Source organism: Solanum verrucosum, unplaced genomic scaffold (assembly GCF_900185275.1).
Source record: "Solanum verrucosum unplaced genomic scaffold, falcon-dt-bn FXZP01000214.1, whole genome shotgun sequence".
NCBI lineage: Eukaryota > Viridiplantae > Streptophyta > Magnoliopsida > Solanales > Solanaceae > Solanum > Solanum verrucosum.
Genome location: NW_026020059.1, coordinates 3,924,330 through 3,939,821, shown reverse-complemented (window position 1 = coordinate 3,939,821; position 15,492 = coordinate 3,924,330). Strand labels below are relative to the sequence as shown.

General features: G+C 32.8%; 4 protein-coding genes and 1 pseudogene across 4 annotated transcripts; 3 read left to right on the top strand and 2 right to left on the bottom strand.

Annotated features, from left to right (window-relative positions):
• The window catches only part of LOC125823248 (uncharacterized), a 39,942-nt pseudogene extending 35,233 nt beyond the window's left edge, over positions 1-4,709 (top strand).
• Positions 4,161-4,727, top strand: LOC125823343 (uncharacterized). The gene has a single exon (XM_049502730.1). It carries the CDS (start codon positions 4,161-4,163, stop codon positions 4,725-4,727), a length of 567 nt encoding a protein of 188 aa, XP_049358687.1.
• A 143-nt stretch (positions 4,728-4,870) lies between these two features.
• Positions 4,871-5,778, bottom strand: LOC125823255 (defensin-like protein). Its single transcript, XM_049502652.1, has 2 exons — positions 5,687-5,778; positions 4,871-5,337 (listed from the first exon to the last, which is right to left on the bottom strand). The coding sequence occupies exons 1-2, from the start codon at positions 5,748-5,750 to the stop codon at positions 5,084-5,086; spliced, it is 318 nt and encodes a 105-aa protein (XP_049358609.1). The 5' UTR covers positions 5,751-5,778; the 3' UTR covers positions 4,871-5,083.
• A 66-nt stretch (positions 5,779-5,844) lies between these two features.
• On the top strand, positions 5,845-6,660 carry LOC125823342 (uncharacterized mitochondrial protein AtMg00810-like). Its single transcript, XM_049502729.1, has 2 exons — positions 5,845-5,850; positions 6,121-6,660. Exons 1-2 carry the CDS (start codon positions 5,845-5,847, stop codon positions 6,658-6,660), a joined length of 546 nt encoding a protein of 181 aa, XP_049358686.1.
• A 7,642-nt stretch (positions 6,661-14,302) lies between these two features.
• Positions 14,303-14,776, bottom strand: LOC125823340 (E3 ubiquitin-protein ligase RING1-like). The gene has a single exon (XM_049502728.1). The coding sequence runs from the start codon at positions 14,774-14,776 to the stop codon at positions 14,303-14,305; it is 474 nt and encodes a 157-aa protein (XP_049358685.1).
• Between the last annotated feature and the right edge of the window lie 716 nt (positions 14,777-15,492).

Below are 15,492 nucleotides of genomic sequence, written 5' to 3'. Positions count from 1 at the left end.
ATTACGAGCATCATTATTATTTTTACCACATATCTAACACTACACACGATGCTTGGATGGGAGATTATTGGATTGAGAGGTTTCTGAATATTGTTAAGGTACCATAGATATAGAGCGTCATTATGAGAATTGTGGGCAAGGTAATTAGAGAGTGGGGGGGGGGAGCAAGAATGGATGACTTGTTTCTGTTAAGGACTGGAGAGGGTTGAAGAGAGGATGAACTATGTGTTAATAGAGAATGAGAAGGAGCGGAGAAAAATTGAGTGTTAAAGGTGGTAGATCAAAGTTCTTTAGCTAAGTGTTCTTTTTCTTGGAGAAGAAGTCCAAATAGTTCTTCAGGATTGATAGGACCAGGGCGCATATTAGATGTAACCTTAAAAATTACAAATGAAGAATTAAGGCTACTAAGGACAAATGAGATGAAGTCATCATCTTGTACATAGTACAAGCTTTCTCCTAGAGAAAAAAATTGTGTGTTTCTTCTCAAAGTACTCTAGGATAGAGAGATAGCCGTTAGAATGATTCTGGTAGAGATAAAGAGTTTCCGCTGTCGGCAGATGGCTATGACCCATATATATCATCCGTCTGGCCAATGATTATGTTGACAAATGCAGGGCGAATGATCTATGCATGAAAAACATGCTAGGAGGAAAGACTTACAAAAATATTGTAGATTTAAAGAGGTGCAACCAAGCACAAGAGAGGAATAAACTCTTATCTAAATTAAAAGTTAGAGAAAATAAAATATAAAAAAAGGAGTTGATGGGAAAGGCATCAATGAGAGTTAGAGAAAAAGTGCCCCAACACCAAAAACAAAAACAAACAAACAAAAAGGAGTTTGTGGGAAGGGAATCAACGAGAGTTCGAGAGAGGGTGCTCCAACACAAAAAAGAAAAAGAGTTGGTGGGAAGGGCTTCAATCTTGGAAGTTGGAGAGAAGTGCTCCAACACAACCAAGAAAAAAATATTGTGAGTTGAAGAGAAAGTGCTCCAACACAAGGAAGTTGGAGAGAAGTGTTGCAAACCAAGAAAAAAAATATTGTCAGTTAGAGAGAAAGTGCTCTATCACATGAGTGTTGGAGAGAAGATGCTTCAATACAACCGAGAAAAAAAATTGAGAGTTAGAGAGAAAGTGCTCTAACACTTGGAAGTTGGAGAGAAATTGCTTCAATACAACCAAGAAAAAAATGAGAATTGAAGAGAAAAACGTTAACAATTGAATATTGAAGAGAAGAACTCCAATAAAACAACAATGACAAGAAGAAAAAGGCAAGCGTATACAACTTTGAATTACGGGAGAATGTTGGAATAATAATTCAAAGTTGGAGTAGGAATCCTAAGTTGTTTAGGATTTGTGATTTTTTATATTTATTTAATTATGTCTAGTTAGGATTTATTTGTCCGAGTTCATATAGGAATAGGTTTTCTAGTTCTAGTTTAATTTGGTTTCTTACTATTATAAATAGGGATGTTGCTAGCTAGTTATTTCAATATACAGAATAGAGAACATGAAGTCAGATTCAAGAACTTTTGAGTTTAAAAATAAAATATTTTCCTTCAGATGATTTAAGAAGTTTGGTCAAATAAACTATTAATACCAAAAAAATTTAAAGTATTTATTTTCTTCTCAAACTACATGTTGATTCAATGTTAGATTAGGGGTTTACTTTGGCCGAGTTGGTTCAAATTTTTCAATTACCAAATCAAACCAATTGTGTCAAATTTTTTAATATATAAACCAAACCAACAAAACGTAGGGTTTCAACCTAGTATTTTCTTGCGTTTTTGTTTTTTTATTCTTCTTGGGTTTTTCAAATTATGTTTGGTAAAGTCTCCAAACAAACATATAATTAAGTGATGCCTCAAATATTTCATTAATCCTATCAAGATACAATCATACAACTATTTTAAGGTATTCTTTAGAAAAGAATTCATAATGTGAGCTGACTAATGACACTAAAACATTCAACAAAATAAAGATATTTTAAATAGAAGAAAAAAATTTCTTTAAAAAATAAAGGAAACACATTTTTCGAATTAATAAAAATACACATATCACATCCCAACCTACCACGCCCATAAGTACATTTTCAAAAGGGAAAATTGTATAAAATAGCAAACTATTAATTCAAATTAAATGTTATAGCCATAGTTTATTTTATTTGTAATTCGCAGCAAACATTCCATTTTTTTGTCATCTGATTCGGTATACAATTAGCTTTTTTTATACATTTCGGTATAAAATGTGTTTGTGTTTGTATAAAGCGAGAGAAAAGTGTATATACAAATACAAATACATATATCTTTGTCCTATATACTTATAATTATACAAATACAGATCTTATTATATAAATTACAATGTATAAATGAATTTATACAAAACTGAACAATTTGTATAAAATTGGATGTATCAAGCGAATTATACAAATCAAAAGCTCCATAGCAAACATACAATTTGCTATGAAACGCAATTATGCAAACTATAACTATAACATACAAATATGATTTTTATGTTTGCTATATGTGAAAGTTGCTCTTTTCAAAATTAATTTCTAAAATATTTAAGCAAACCAAACATGAAAATAATTGAAAAACATTTCACAGGAGCATGATAGTTTGATCATGGGACCAAGAGAGCAGGAAGGAACAACCCTATTTGATCAAGCTAAAGTCAAAAGAAAAGAAACAAAACTCCCACCTTTAGTGCATGCCATAACAACATCAGTCAAGAAAAATTCAGCTCCTTTCCATTTTCTGCACCATCTTCACTAGTCGATGTTATCGGTGTTGGTCCATTTCTTCATGATGCAACTGAGCTCCCAGAGCTTGATAGATTTGGTTATCCAACTTGACCTTTATAGATGCACAAAATATGGCTGCTGACCTCTTTGGTGCATCTCAGACATGGTTCTTAGTTTGTGGGACAACTTGTGGGATTTTAGCAGCCATTATGTCAACTTCACCTGGTGATACTTGAATCCTTGCAAGAAACTCACATGTTTCAGCAACTTCAGCAATGGTGCTTTGTGGTGCTCTACCAAATTACATTCTTCCTGAATATAATCTTCAATGGGATATTGCTGCCCCCTCACAGGTAATTACTTGTTCAACTTTATACAAGTTTAAATGTCTGCTTGTGCACACTCAAAGTTGGAGGGAAAAATTAAGCAGCACGTTTATGTATTATGCCTATATTTAAACCTGATATTCTCCACGTCCTAATAACTCACTTGAGTTATGCCTAATTTTTGCCTAAGTGATGGAATGTGTTACTTTACTTGTTTCTTCTACCTTGTTAACAACTAAGAATTGCGGAAAAGTAAAGACTCGGTATTTTTACCTAGAAACACCCGACTCAGAAAGGTGTAAAAACCAAGACCAGCACCTCTGCAGGATTTGTCCTAAATTCACTAAACCAATGAGCCTTAACAGAATACATATAAAATAACATTATATTTTAAACGATTATAGCAAGCATGTTAGTTACTCAACTTTCTATGTTACGAAAATTGGAATGTTATTATGTGTCACATTATTGCAAGTAACTCGATATGGTTTACGAAGATTAGATGCATTCACTACAAACAATAAATGAAACTGGAATTAGCTACTAACTCATCGTAAATTGCTTGTAACTAACATAATTTAATGATATTAATCCATCATCAATTCATCATTAAATAGAATTAGCAATGAATTTTGCTGTAAAAATATGTTAGATATTGTTTCCATGTTCAGGTGAAAATGGCAATTGAAGAACTAAAACAAGAAGGCAAAAAGGCAGCAGGAGTTTTTATTACATCACCATCTTACAATGGAGTATGCAGTAATATTTCTGAGATATCTCAAATATGTCATTCTCATGGGATACCTCTAATTGTGGATGAAGCTCATGGAGCTCACTTCAAATTTCATCCTGATATACCTAAAACAGCTCTTTCTCAAGGAGCAGATCTTGTCATACAATCTACACACAAAGTTTTGTGCTCATTTTCACAATCATCAATGCTACACTTATCCGGGGATCGCATCGATAGAGATAGAGTGCATGAATGTCTTCAATCTTTACAAACCACTAGTCCAAATTGGCTTTTATTATCTTCCTTGGATGCAACTAGAGATGAATTAAGTAAAAATCCAAACACCCTTTTCAATGAAGTAATGGAACTAGTCATACAAGTGAAAGAACTAATAAACCACATTCCTAGAGTCTCACTTTTGGATCTCTCATGTTTCTACAACAACTTCTCTTTTATGGACCCTTTGAGGATGACAATTGGTGTACAAGAACTTGGCTTATCGGGTTTCGAAGCATATAACATATTGTCAACAAGTCATGGAATTGAGCCAGAACTTATTGGAACTCAATCTTTCACATTAGCCTTTAGCTTAGGAACAACTAAAGAACATGCTCAAAGACTTGTTAGTGGATTGAAGTATTTATCAATCAACTTCTTGCAAGAAGAAAGGGAGATTATCAAAATAGATCATGGTATAGAAAGGGTGCCATTTGGAGAAGTTTACATGAGTTGTACGCCAAGAGAAGCCTTTTTTGCTAAGAAAAAGAAAGTGAATTTTGAAAAAAGTATTGGGGAAGTTTGTGGAGAATTTATTTGCCCTTTCCCTCCAGGTATCCCAGTGCTAATTCCAGGTGAAATCATCACAAAGAGAGCTATGGATTATCTCATTCAAGTTAAGGACCAAGGAGCTTATATTTCATGTCAATAAAATTGACCATTCATGCTACATTTGAAGGCTAGCTCTTGCTTCGGATCACTCTGTATTTCGTTCAAAACTAGATAACTTGGCTTGTTCAGAAAACGAATCGTAACACAAAGTGATCAAATAAACATAATACATAGCTAATACATAAAATTAAAAATCGTAGTCAATCATTTTTCATTAAAACATACATAAAGTTGATACAAGATTCCATTTGGATTAATGATGTGTTACAACTTATTTGCTGTGTCAAATGGCAACTAAAGGCCAATAACACAACATTAGAAGCTACCCTTTTAAGAAAAGGCAACATATTATTAATTTTGTTTTTGACACTCAAATCATTAATTAATCTCACGTTATTACTCCATCATAATCTCTTCTTCAAGCAAAGCTTCACTTAAAAATTTTGCTTCCCCACCCAAAGTTGTTTTAACTTCATTTGAATTTTTGTCAAATACACAAATCTTTGTGCATAGGCACTTTCTTAGGAGTTTGCTACAATGTCCATCTGTAAACTCCTCTGTGAGACAAGCTTTTCTACATGACGAGTCGGTAAAACATAATCCTTTGAAGGTTTGGCTATGTGATTTGCAAATTTGTTGAGCTTGCACCTCTACAATCATTCACAAATATTAACAAATGTTAGAATAAGAGAGACGTAATCGAAAGAAATATTGCTCGTATTATATTTAGAGAAATATAAACAAACAAATTATTTCAGGGTTTTTCATAGTTGTCAAATAACTTTAAAGCATGTTATAATTCACAATTCTTTAGGCTATACTTATTTTAGACTACAAGTTTCAAAAGTCTTTCTTTCTTTCTTAAACTTTGTGTCAAGTCAAACTAACTCATATAAATTGGAATGGAGGAAGTACTTCATATTTTTACCAAAAAATAGAGTAATTTTACACATTATTTTATTTTATGAGGTTTAAGAGGATCAAATGATGAAGACAAACCATAGGAAACAAAGAGCATCATTGCCAAGACCATAAATGCCATGAAGCAAATGGAGCGAGCCATAGTCTCTTTTATTGAGTGAAAAAGATTGGAAATACTATTTTTTTTAATAATAAGAAAGAATGCAATTTAGAGTTGTGAATAAACTAGTAACACAATGGAGGTAATTTATAGGCAGTGAAATTATAAGAGTAAGCCAATAATATGTGAAGCAATGGTTGTTGGTAGGTCATAAACACAATAAACATGTTCTTATTTCTTTTCTTTTCTTTTTTAAAAAATGGGGTAGGGGAATATAAGGTGGGGAATCGTACTCTCACCAATAAGGTAAAATTTCAGTTAGTCAACTAAATTAACTATTTATAAGATTCCCAAAAAAAATTAAAAATATAAGTACGTCCGCTTAAAAAGGCTCTTTCTGGCTTAAAATAAGCTCCAAGAGCTTGGTATAGCAGGATTGATGATCACTTGTTTAGTTTGGGGTTTGAACAAAGTGTATCTGAAAGTTGCTCTTCATGTCAAACGTAAAGGAACTGATCTTCTTATTGTTTCCCTTTATATTGATGATCTCTTGGTGACAGGAAACAATGTGTTGTTGGTTGAAGAGTTTAAGAAGGAAATGATGCAAGTCTTTGAGATGATAGACATGGGGCTGATGTCATACTTTTTGGGAATGGAAATCAAGCAAGGTTATGATGATTTTTTTATCTGCCAAAAGAATGATGCAGGAGAGATACTAAAGAAACTCCATATGGAAAATTGCAAGACGACAAGCACACCAATGAATCCAAAGGAGAAGTTAAGCAAAGAGGATGGAACTAATAAAATTGATGAAGGAAAGTTCAGAAGCTTGATTAGATGTTTGATGTATCTCACTGCTACAAGGTCGGATATTCTATTTGTTGTAAGTCTTTTACTTAGATTTATGCATTCTGCTACTGAAATGCATTTGCGAGCAGAAAAAGAATTATAAGATACATTAAGGGTACTGTTGATTATGGTGTCAAATTCATCAAGTGTGAGAATTTAAAGTTGTATCAATTTACAGCGATTGGGTTTAGTGGCGGATCCAGGAATTAAGCTCAATGGGTTCGAAATTTAAAAAAGAAGCTCATGTGGTAATGTAAGTACGCGGTAAGCGTAGTAACCCCGACATGCTTTTTGTACAAGGTATCTCATTGGTTAATAAAAGTTAACACCAAACTAATCAAAGATATTGGAACAAAGCTATGTTGATTATAAAAAAAAATAGTGGATCAGTGTATTACATAAGTTAATTCCTAAAACACGTGAAAATTAAAGGATGAAAAAGGAAGCGAGATGGAGAAGAAAAATATTTACCTTAACCCGCTAAATTTATATTACCTTATCGCGCTGCATTAAGCATTTCTTCCTACGTTTACCCTGCTCCATTGAACATTCTTTAAAAAAATTGTACTTTTTATACTTTTATTTTGTAATGTTTTACTTTATTTTGCATTTTAAAATTTTTTAAATTAGTATCCTTTCAAACACATATTACTAGAAAAATTATCAAGATTCTCTAAAAGTGTGAAGTATAGATTTACTATTATTATAATGCATATTCAGAAGATAAATAAATGGCATCGTCAATTTTTTTAGTTCATGTAGTTTAATTTACTAGGTTAGTCATCACTTGTTGAAAAAAAAATGACGAACAAATCAAATAACTTTAGTTTCCATCTCTCTATAATAGAATTGAAAAAATAGAAAAGAAATTCCATTAATTCTATTAAATATATATTATTAAAAGGATATTGACGATTTTTAGTTTCTTCATTCAATTACATCTACTTTATCTTTATATATATAATTCATCATTTTTAAAGAGTTGTACATAAAATTATGTTGAAATAAAATGACTAATAGATATAAGAAGAACAAAAAAAAATGTGCCTAATCAATTTAAACAAAAACAAATTAGAAAAAAAATTGACATAAAAGAGAAAAAATAATGAAAAAGAGAAGATGATCCAAGCCCAAAAGTTGAGCCCAATTCCATGCATTAAAAAGGATAAAAAAAATAAGAGAAGAGGGATTGCTGCGCATGGGATTCAAACCCACGGTGTAAAAGCCACTGCTAAACACTTTAACCATTGAGCTAAAGCTTCTCACCTATTTTCAGGGGGTTCATTTTAATATATGTACACATAAAATCAGAATTAGGCCCTATATATATAAAGTAATTTTTCGACCGGACACAACCTAGGTCTGCCCCTGATTGGGTTGGACCCATTGACTACTTGAAAAGTTCATCAGGATATTGCTTTAGTCTAGGATCAGGGATTTTCTCTTGGTGTTCCCAAAAGCAGAAAACTGTGGAACAATCCACAACAGAGGTTGAATTTATTGTAGCAACGAGAGCAGTAAATCAAACCTTATGGCTGAGAAAAATATTTTCTAATTTGCATATGGAACAAAAGGTTAATACTGAGATTCATGTTGATAATCAAGCTGCAATAGTTATTTCGCATAATTCGGTGTCCTATGGAAAGACTAAACACTACAACAACAAGATTTTGTTCTTGAGGAACGTGTAGAAAAAAGAGAAGTGATTCTTGTTTACTACAAATCTGAAGATCATCTAGCCGCGAAATCCCTTCTTGTCAGCAAGTTCGAGTTCCTAAGGCAACAATTTCGAATTTGCAGCTCTTAATGCAAAAAGGAGTATTAGTTAGTTGCTTTAGGACTACAATAGTTATATATAAGTTTCCTGTATTTCTCTTTTCAATTATTTTAGGAGGTAGTTACCATGGTTAGCACCATGACTTAAAAGTAGGACCATGATCTATTTCAGTTTCTTTTATGTATGTTTATGTATTTATTTTTCAACAGAATTAAGATAACTCTCTGCATAAGCTTTTCTCTCCGTCATCTTTTTCACTTTTAGTTCCTTGTATTCTCCTGCTTTCATTTCTGTTGCAAAATAGACATTGTCTTCATTGTGTTATCTGTTATCAATCTTATTAAAACTTATAAGAAGTGTTGTCATTTTTAGTATTAGGATCTTTTTGTGGAATTGAGCCCTTGAGTTGGAAGTTTAAGTGAAATTAGGTCAAGAGTTAACTTTGGTCAATATTTGGAGTTTGGACGTTCAGATTGGAATTCTGAAGATTCCATTGGATTTGGGGGATGAGTATAGGCCTAGGTGAGGTCTTAGTTGAATTTTAAGAGTTTTCAAGGACTGTTTGATATTTTCGGATGAAAGTTAATTTATTGCGATTTTCATGGGTTTCGGGTCAAGGACACCTCGGATCCGTATTTTGATGGTTCCACTGTGTCCAAAAGTAAGGGTCTCCTCCCCATTTCACCATCTTTGAACTTTGGGAGCTCGGTAAAGGTGATTCCAAAGGGTTTTTTCAAGATAAATTATTTGAGTATCTATTGTGACCCTAAATCTTCATTTCTCATCACTAATTTGTGATTTAAACATCAAATTCTTGGTTTTGAACTTCAAAATTTGAAGATTTTTCAAGAACTTGAACTTTAAGGGAAAAGGTGATTAAAGGTTGGTTTCAACTTGTTTTTCGATGTGGTTTTCACTATTGGGTTGCAAAATATTTGGTCAAAATGTCTAAAGTTGGGCCAAGCCAAGGACACAATTTCAGTCATAAAGTTTTCATCAAACAGAAATTATTTATCTTTCATTTAATTTTTCTTATCTTTGCATAACCATAAGATTAGATATAAATCCAGCTACAAAAATTCGTGATATTATGTACTCGTTTATCATCACCCAAAGTAAAATAATCTTTGTAAGAGTGCGTTTTACCCTTTAATATGAAACTTCTTGCACAAATTAAATATGAATTTAACCTTGAGTGTCAAACACAAAGTATATAGAAAACCATAAAAAAAAAGTTTAATATTGACCTACTTTATACATATGTACGTCTGTGTTTGAAGATTAGCTCCTGCCCTGGCTCACTCTTTATTTCGTTCAAAACTAGATATCTTGGCTTGTTCAAAAAATGAATCAAAACAGAAAGTGATCAAATAAATGTAATACATAGTTCATTCATAAAATTAAAGACCATAATCGATCATTTTTCATTAACACATACATAAAGTTGATACAAGACTCCAAAAGGATAAAGTTCATTTTATTTTTTCTAATTTTTGCATGACCATAAGATTGTATATAAATCCAGCCATAAGAATTCATGATATTATGTACTCTTTCATCATCACTAAAAGTAAAGTATTTTTTGTTAGAGAGCGTTTTACCCTTTAATATGAAACTTCTCACACAAATTAAATATGAATTTAATCCTAATCTGAGTGTCAAACACGAAGCATATATCAAACCATGAAAAAGAAATTTAATAGTCCATTCCTCTTTTAATATTCGTTAAGGCTGTGTTTTGAATTATTCGGTCAATAAACTAATTGCTGAAAGTATGTGTTGTTCCAACAATTTTTATTGACACTTGATTTAATGTGCTTAATAACCTTATTATATCCCATGATTATTTGTCTACTTTGCGCACAACTTCACCATATTGCATGAAGTGATACCTCTCTTAGGCAAGGAAATGTACTTCACTTTTTTCTTTCCTTTTACCTTTTTATCTCATTTTTTTAATTAAAATTATGTTTGAAAAGCCTACAAATCTCTGAAAAATCTGATATATTTTTTTGGCTTCCCTATAATTTAATTAGTCTGTAGTAATTGGGGCATTGCTTCTATTGTATTATATTTTTCTTTTAACTGCGATAAGCGCAGATAAGTATACTAGTTGCCTATAAGGTTGGGAACATTTAAAAGCCTATATATTATAAAGGGATTCCCTATTATAAATCAGATTGCGATGATTAAGGAAAAGGAATGAATTTTATTATTTTTTCCTAATTTTATAGTGCATGGTAAATTTGTAGCATAAATGGTAAAGGATTTAGTGAACATACATTTAAACTGTGTTCACTTTTTTTATAAATATAAAATAATTAGAGCAACAAAAAGTATATTTCTTAGATGTCCTTTATTATACTTGAGTAATTACAAATACATAATTTCATTTATTTATTCAAATGTATGAATGTATAATAATCTTAGTTTCAGTATGTTGGTAAAATTTATATTGTGTTTGTTAATCATTCACGCGTAACAATAGAAATTAATAGAGCTTAAATAAAAATAATTCTTTTTTCATTTGATATTATATACTTATTTCCACTAAATTTGGATATGTTAACGTCAAAATTTGTAACACCCCATATCTTAGAAAGACCAACCAGAAGACATTTCAGAAGTTGCAGGTGCCACCTACAGACCGTAGGGTGACCCACGGACCGTAGGTGGGGTCCGTGGTTGGCGACCTGCAACCCCAGGAAGAATTCAGCCTACGGACCGTAGGTCAAACCACAATCCGTAGTCCAGGGTCGTAGGTCAGACCCCCAGCTTCCAGCTCCCAGTCATCGAACGACGACCGACCAGAACGGACCGTTAGTCCGTCGGTGACCCCCGACAACTTTTAAGTCAGGGGTTGTTTGGTCTTTTTCCTATGCGTTGGACCCCTAAAATTCGTTTAACCCCTAAACTACATAGTTTTGACCAGTTTTAGCCTAGCCAATTAGAACCTACCCTAGTCAATTCATTCTCCAAAATTCATCCAATTAGAACGAAAAGAGGAGAAAGTAGTCGAGCAGCCCTAGTCCAAGAACGCAACAAGATTTTTTCTGTTCCTGCCCCGAAATGGAAAGATTTCTCCGTGAATTTCGTCACCAGGTATGTGGGATTTTACTAGTGGGTTCCTTTCACCCATTAGGTCCCTAGAATTCAATCAGATTCTTGATTCTCTACATCATGCTTAGACCTAGGGTTTCTAGAATTTCATATTTATGTTATGATTCAGTTGTTAGACTTATCCAAATCAGATTATCATGTTTTTAAGGAATTATTGCTCAGTTCTTTCACGAAATTCAAAACCCTAGTTGTTTAGATTTATACTTGTTAGAAATTGTATTCTTACTCTTTCTTTGTATTTTCGGGGGTCTTTGCTTCTCCCGATCGTCGAGCCTGATTGACTCAACTCTTTTCCCTGCCCCCGATTTATATACACTGCTAAAAGGTTGAATTCCAAACGATTAGGTTAGGGCAGGATGAAATTTTAACTCCTCCGCAAGGAGCACATGTGATTATTTGGTTAGGAGATATTTATCTTGGTTTGAATTATCAAAATAGATTGCGCCAATTCCTCGGGTTGTCGGAATCTCTGGTTCGATCAGGACCAAGAGCCCCATTCATTTGTTTATGGGAGCAACTCTATGTTCCCATTCTCCACCGGGTCATCAAGTGATTAGCCAGCTCAATCCATTTTTCCATCCAATGATCTTCACCCTAGGATTAACTCTGTTCAAAAATCTGGGCACTGGTGACTAGTTGAAGGTGTGCTCATTCCCAGAGAAAGGAAAAAGATAGAAAGGAAAGAAAGAAGAGGATTCTTGGGTAGTATATCAGCAGGTCCATCGCACATCTCACTCCCTTTTGCGAGCCCATTTTCAAGCTCTTGAGGAAAAAGTCCAGTTATACATCCCCCAGTTAAGAATGTCTCATTATCATTTTATTAATGTTGCATTTTCAGTTAGCATGTCAGTATTTTGAGCTATTCAGTATTACATATATTCAGTCATAATGTGTTAATTACATAATCAGTTGGGAGTAGGCTTAATACCGAGTGGACTAAGGGTCAGTCACCCTCATAGTCCCAGAACTACGTGCCCCCGTAGGTAAGTCCCCTCTGTGGGCATAATACTTAGTGATCACGCCAGTCATGCCTCTATACCCTTGGCAAGGTATATTGGATCCTCTCGATGGGGCATATACATTAGACTCCACATTTAGCTCATATGGTTTTATGTCGGTTATTAGTAGCTCCCACAGACAGATTCTAGTGTATTGACCAGGTCATCAGTTATAGTTCAGTATTCAATTTCAGTATGTTATAAACTTGGTCACTACATTCAGTTAGTTCATATTCATCATGTTAGTGTATTTATCATGTTCAGATCATATCATTGCTATATCGCTTTGTTCAACTATATGTTTTATTTAGCTTTATTCTATCATGCATGCTCAGTACCTTTCAAGTACTGACGCATACTCTGCGCTACATCTTCTCATGATATAGGTCCTCAGCATTCAGATCACGCATAGATCGGTTCCCGATCTTCAGTTCAGCAGCTTCAGTGGTGAGTCCTCATATTTCGAGGACAATAGACATGTTCCTATATTTAGTCTTTTTATTTCAGTTTTCAGAATTTGCTAGAGTTAGCTGGGGGCATGTCCCAACATCTCTAGTCAGTTAGAGGCTTTATTTCAGACATAGACATATTCAGCTTTAGTGTTTAAGTTTTATTTCAGCATTCTTAAACTCTTCTCAGTTATATATCAGATAGTATTGGGTATTCCCCCATCATTTCAGTTGATCTCACGTTTTAAGTTTCCGCACAGTATTTATTGTTTCAGTTTATCTTTAAGTATGCTTATGATATGCCAGCAGGGTTAGCTTGGGGTCACTCGTGATCCTAGATCCCGTGTTTACGCCCTGGGATAGCTTCGGGGTGTGACAAAATAAAATTATAAATTTTCTTGCATTGTAACAAAATCTTCAAAAATTAAATGCACACATAAAATAAAATCTAATTATAGCAGCAAAAAGGGGAAAAAGGTGATCTGTGAAAATAGTCAAAAGTTCAATAAAAAATCATGCATTTGACCAAATTTAATAATATTGACATTCTGCAATAAGAATCTCATTTAATTTGTCAAATCAAATATAATATTATGATTATTAAATAAACCACACATACACTTTAATAAGGTGAGAAAGAAACTAAACAAATAAAATTATTAGGCAAATTGATTTATTAAAAAAAAAAAAAAAAGAGGAATACCTCATTAAGCAGAATTCCATATATCTAAACTATACTATATGACTCACATATTAATAACACAAATGTATTAAAATGTGAAATAGTTAGCCTATCAAGTTAGATAAGGTGTTATCACGACTTAAGAAATTATAGATCATAACACTTTTTAAATTGTAAAATACCCTTTCAATGAATTGGCTTTCTCTCTATATAAAGAATTTTCAATTTTTTTGTTTTTTTTCTTTACAAAGTTAAAAAATCGAACATGCAAAACAAAATGAAGATAAATATGATAAAGTATGAGAAACTATAACTATACCATCAAATAATAACTAGATAGAATTAAAATAACAATAGTTATGAAGAGTAAAATAAAAGAGATGAATATTATTTTCGAAACAAACTTAATTATTTAATATAGGAAATATTAGAGGTAAGACCACAAGTCCTCCCTCTTACAATATTTTTTCTAACATCCAATAAAATGGTAGAGATCTATCTAATCCTTACCATATAAGTAACTTCTTCAAACAAAATATAACAACTAAACAACAATTAAAAAACTAAGCCCTCCATGGGCATAGACTCGATCAAGTCGCTTATAGAATGCTGACGACTATTTTCCACTTAATAAGTGAAGGGGAAAGGGAAGCAAGGCTTAGCTAGAGCTTTATAAGGCCGACCACTACATAAACAACTTATATTATTACAAGACCAAATTAATTTTCTTTATCAATTGGCATTCTAAAGCGACACAAGGGACAAACATGATTTTTTTCAAGCCATTGAATAATGCAATCTCCATGAAACATATGCTTGCAAGGCATACGAGTTAGTTCAACAATGTCCTTTGTAAGCAACTTGCCCAGACATATCATACAAGTTTCACCAAAACTCTTGTCACCATTCAATGTCTCTACTTTCACCTTCTCAAGCCCTTCAATAGCATCATTTGATGTTGGAATTATAGGCACAAACACACGCGTTTCTTCCAAGGTCATCAAATTCATCGCGACTTGTTCTTCTATTAACCCTAGCTCATCCTCATTAGCTTCCTCGTGATCGTGATCTTGATAAATATTTGCAATTGTTTGAGGAATACGATGGACTATGTCGATGATGATTGAGATATTCTTAGATGTATCATTTTCTTGAACAATCAACAAGGCCTTATCTTTAATATCTTGAACCATTTCCAGTTGATACATGAGAGGAACATACAAACATTCAACCATTTGATTGAACTTGGAGGACCATGTTTCATGTTCTTCTATGTCAAAACATAATCTTCTTGTATTTTCATAGATGAAATATGTTCGATCATAAAACCTCCAATTACCATCCTCTGTGAAATAGTAATTAAGATACACTTTTCGAATTCCACATAGAATGAAAAGTTTGCCCTTTGACAAATTTTGATCATCATTCTCTAGGAGGTCCTTTTGATGTTCAATTGTCCAACAATAAGGATTCCTAACCATCGTATGATTCAAGTTAGAAGAGCTAGACTTAGTGAATTTATGGGGGGAAAGGAGGCAAAGAGTGAGCAATGTTTAGATGAAAAAGACATGTGAAGACATTATATAGATGTATATATTTATATATCATGAATGAAGGAGTCTAAGAATCTATAAATCAAATCTGGTTGATGTGAAACATGGAAACAAAAATTAATTTTCTAATTTTTGGTATATTAATAGTAAAGTCATAGTAGCATAAGTGGTAATTGTATTAAATAAAACTTTCATTTTTCTATCAAAATTTAATCAAGGCAACAAAGAAGAAAAATGTATTAATTGTGGAGATATAGACAAAATCTATCAAGATTTTACTTTGAAATTATTTTTGTGATGTGTAAACAAATTTAAGTAGCTAAAACATGTTGGAAACTCAATAAATGTATAACTTA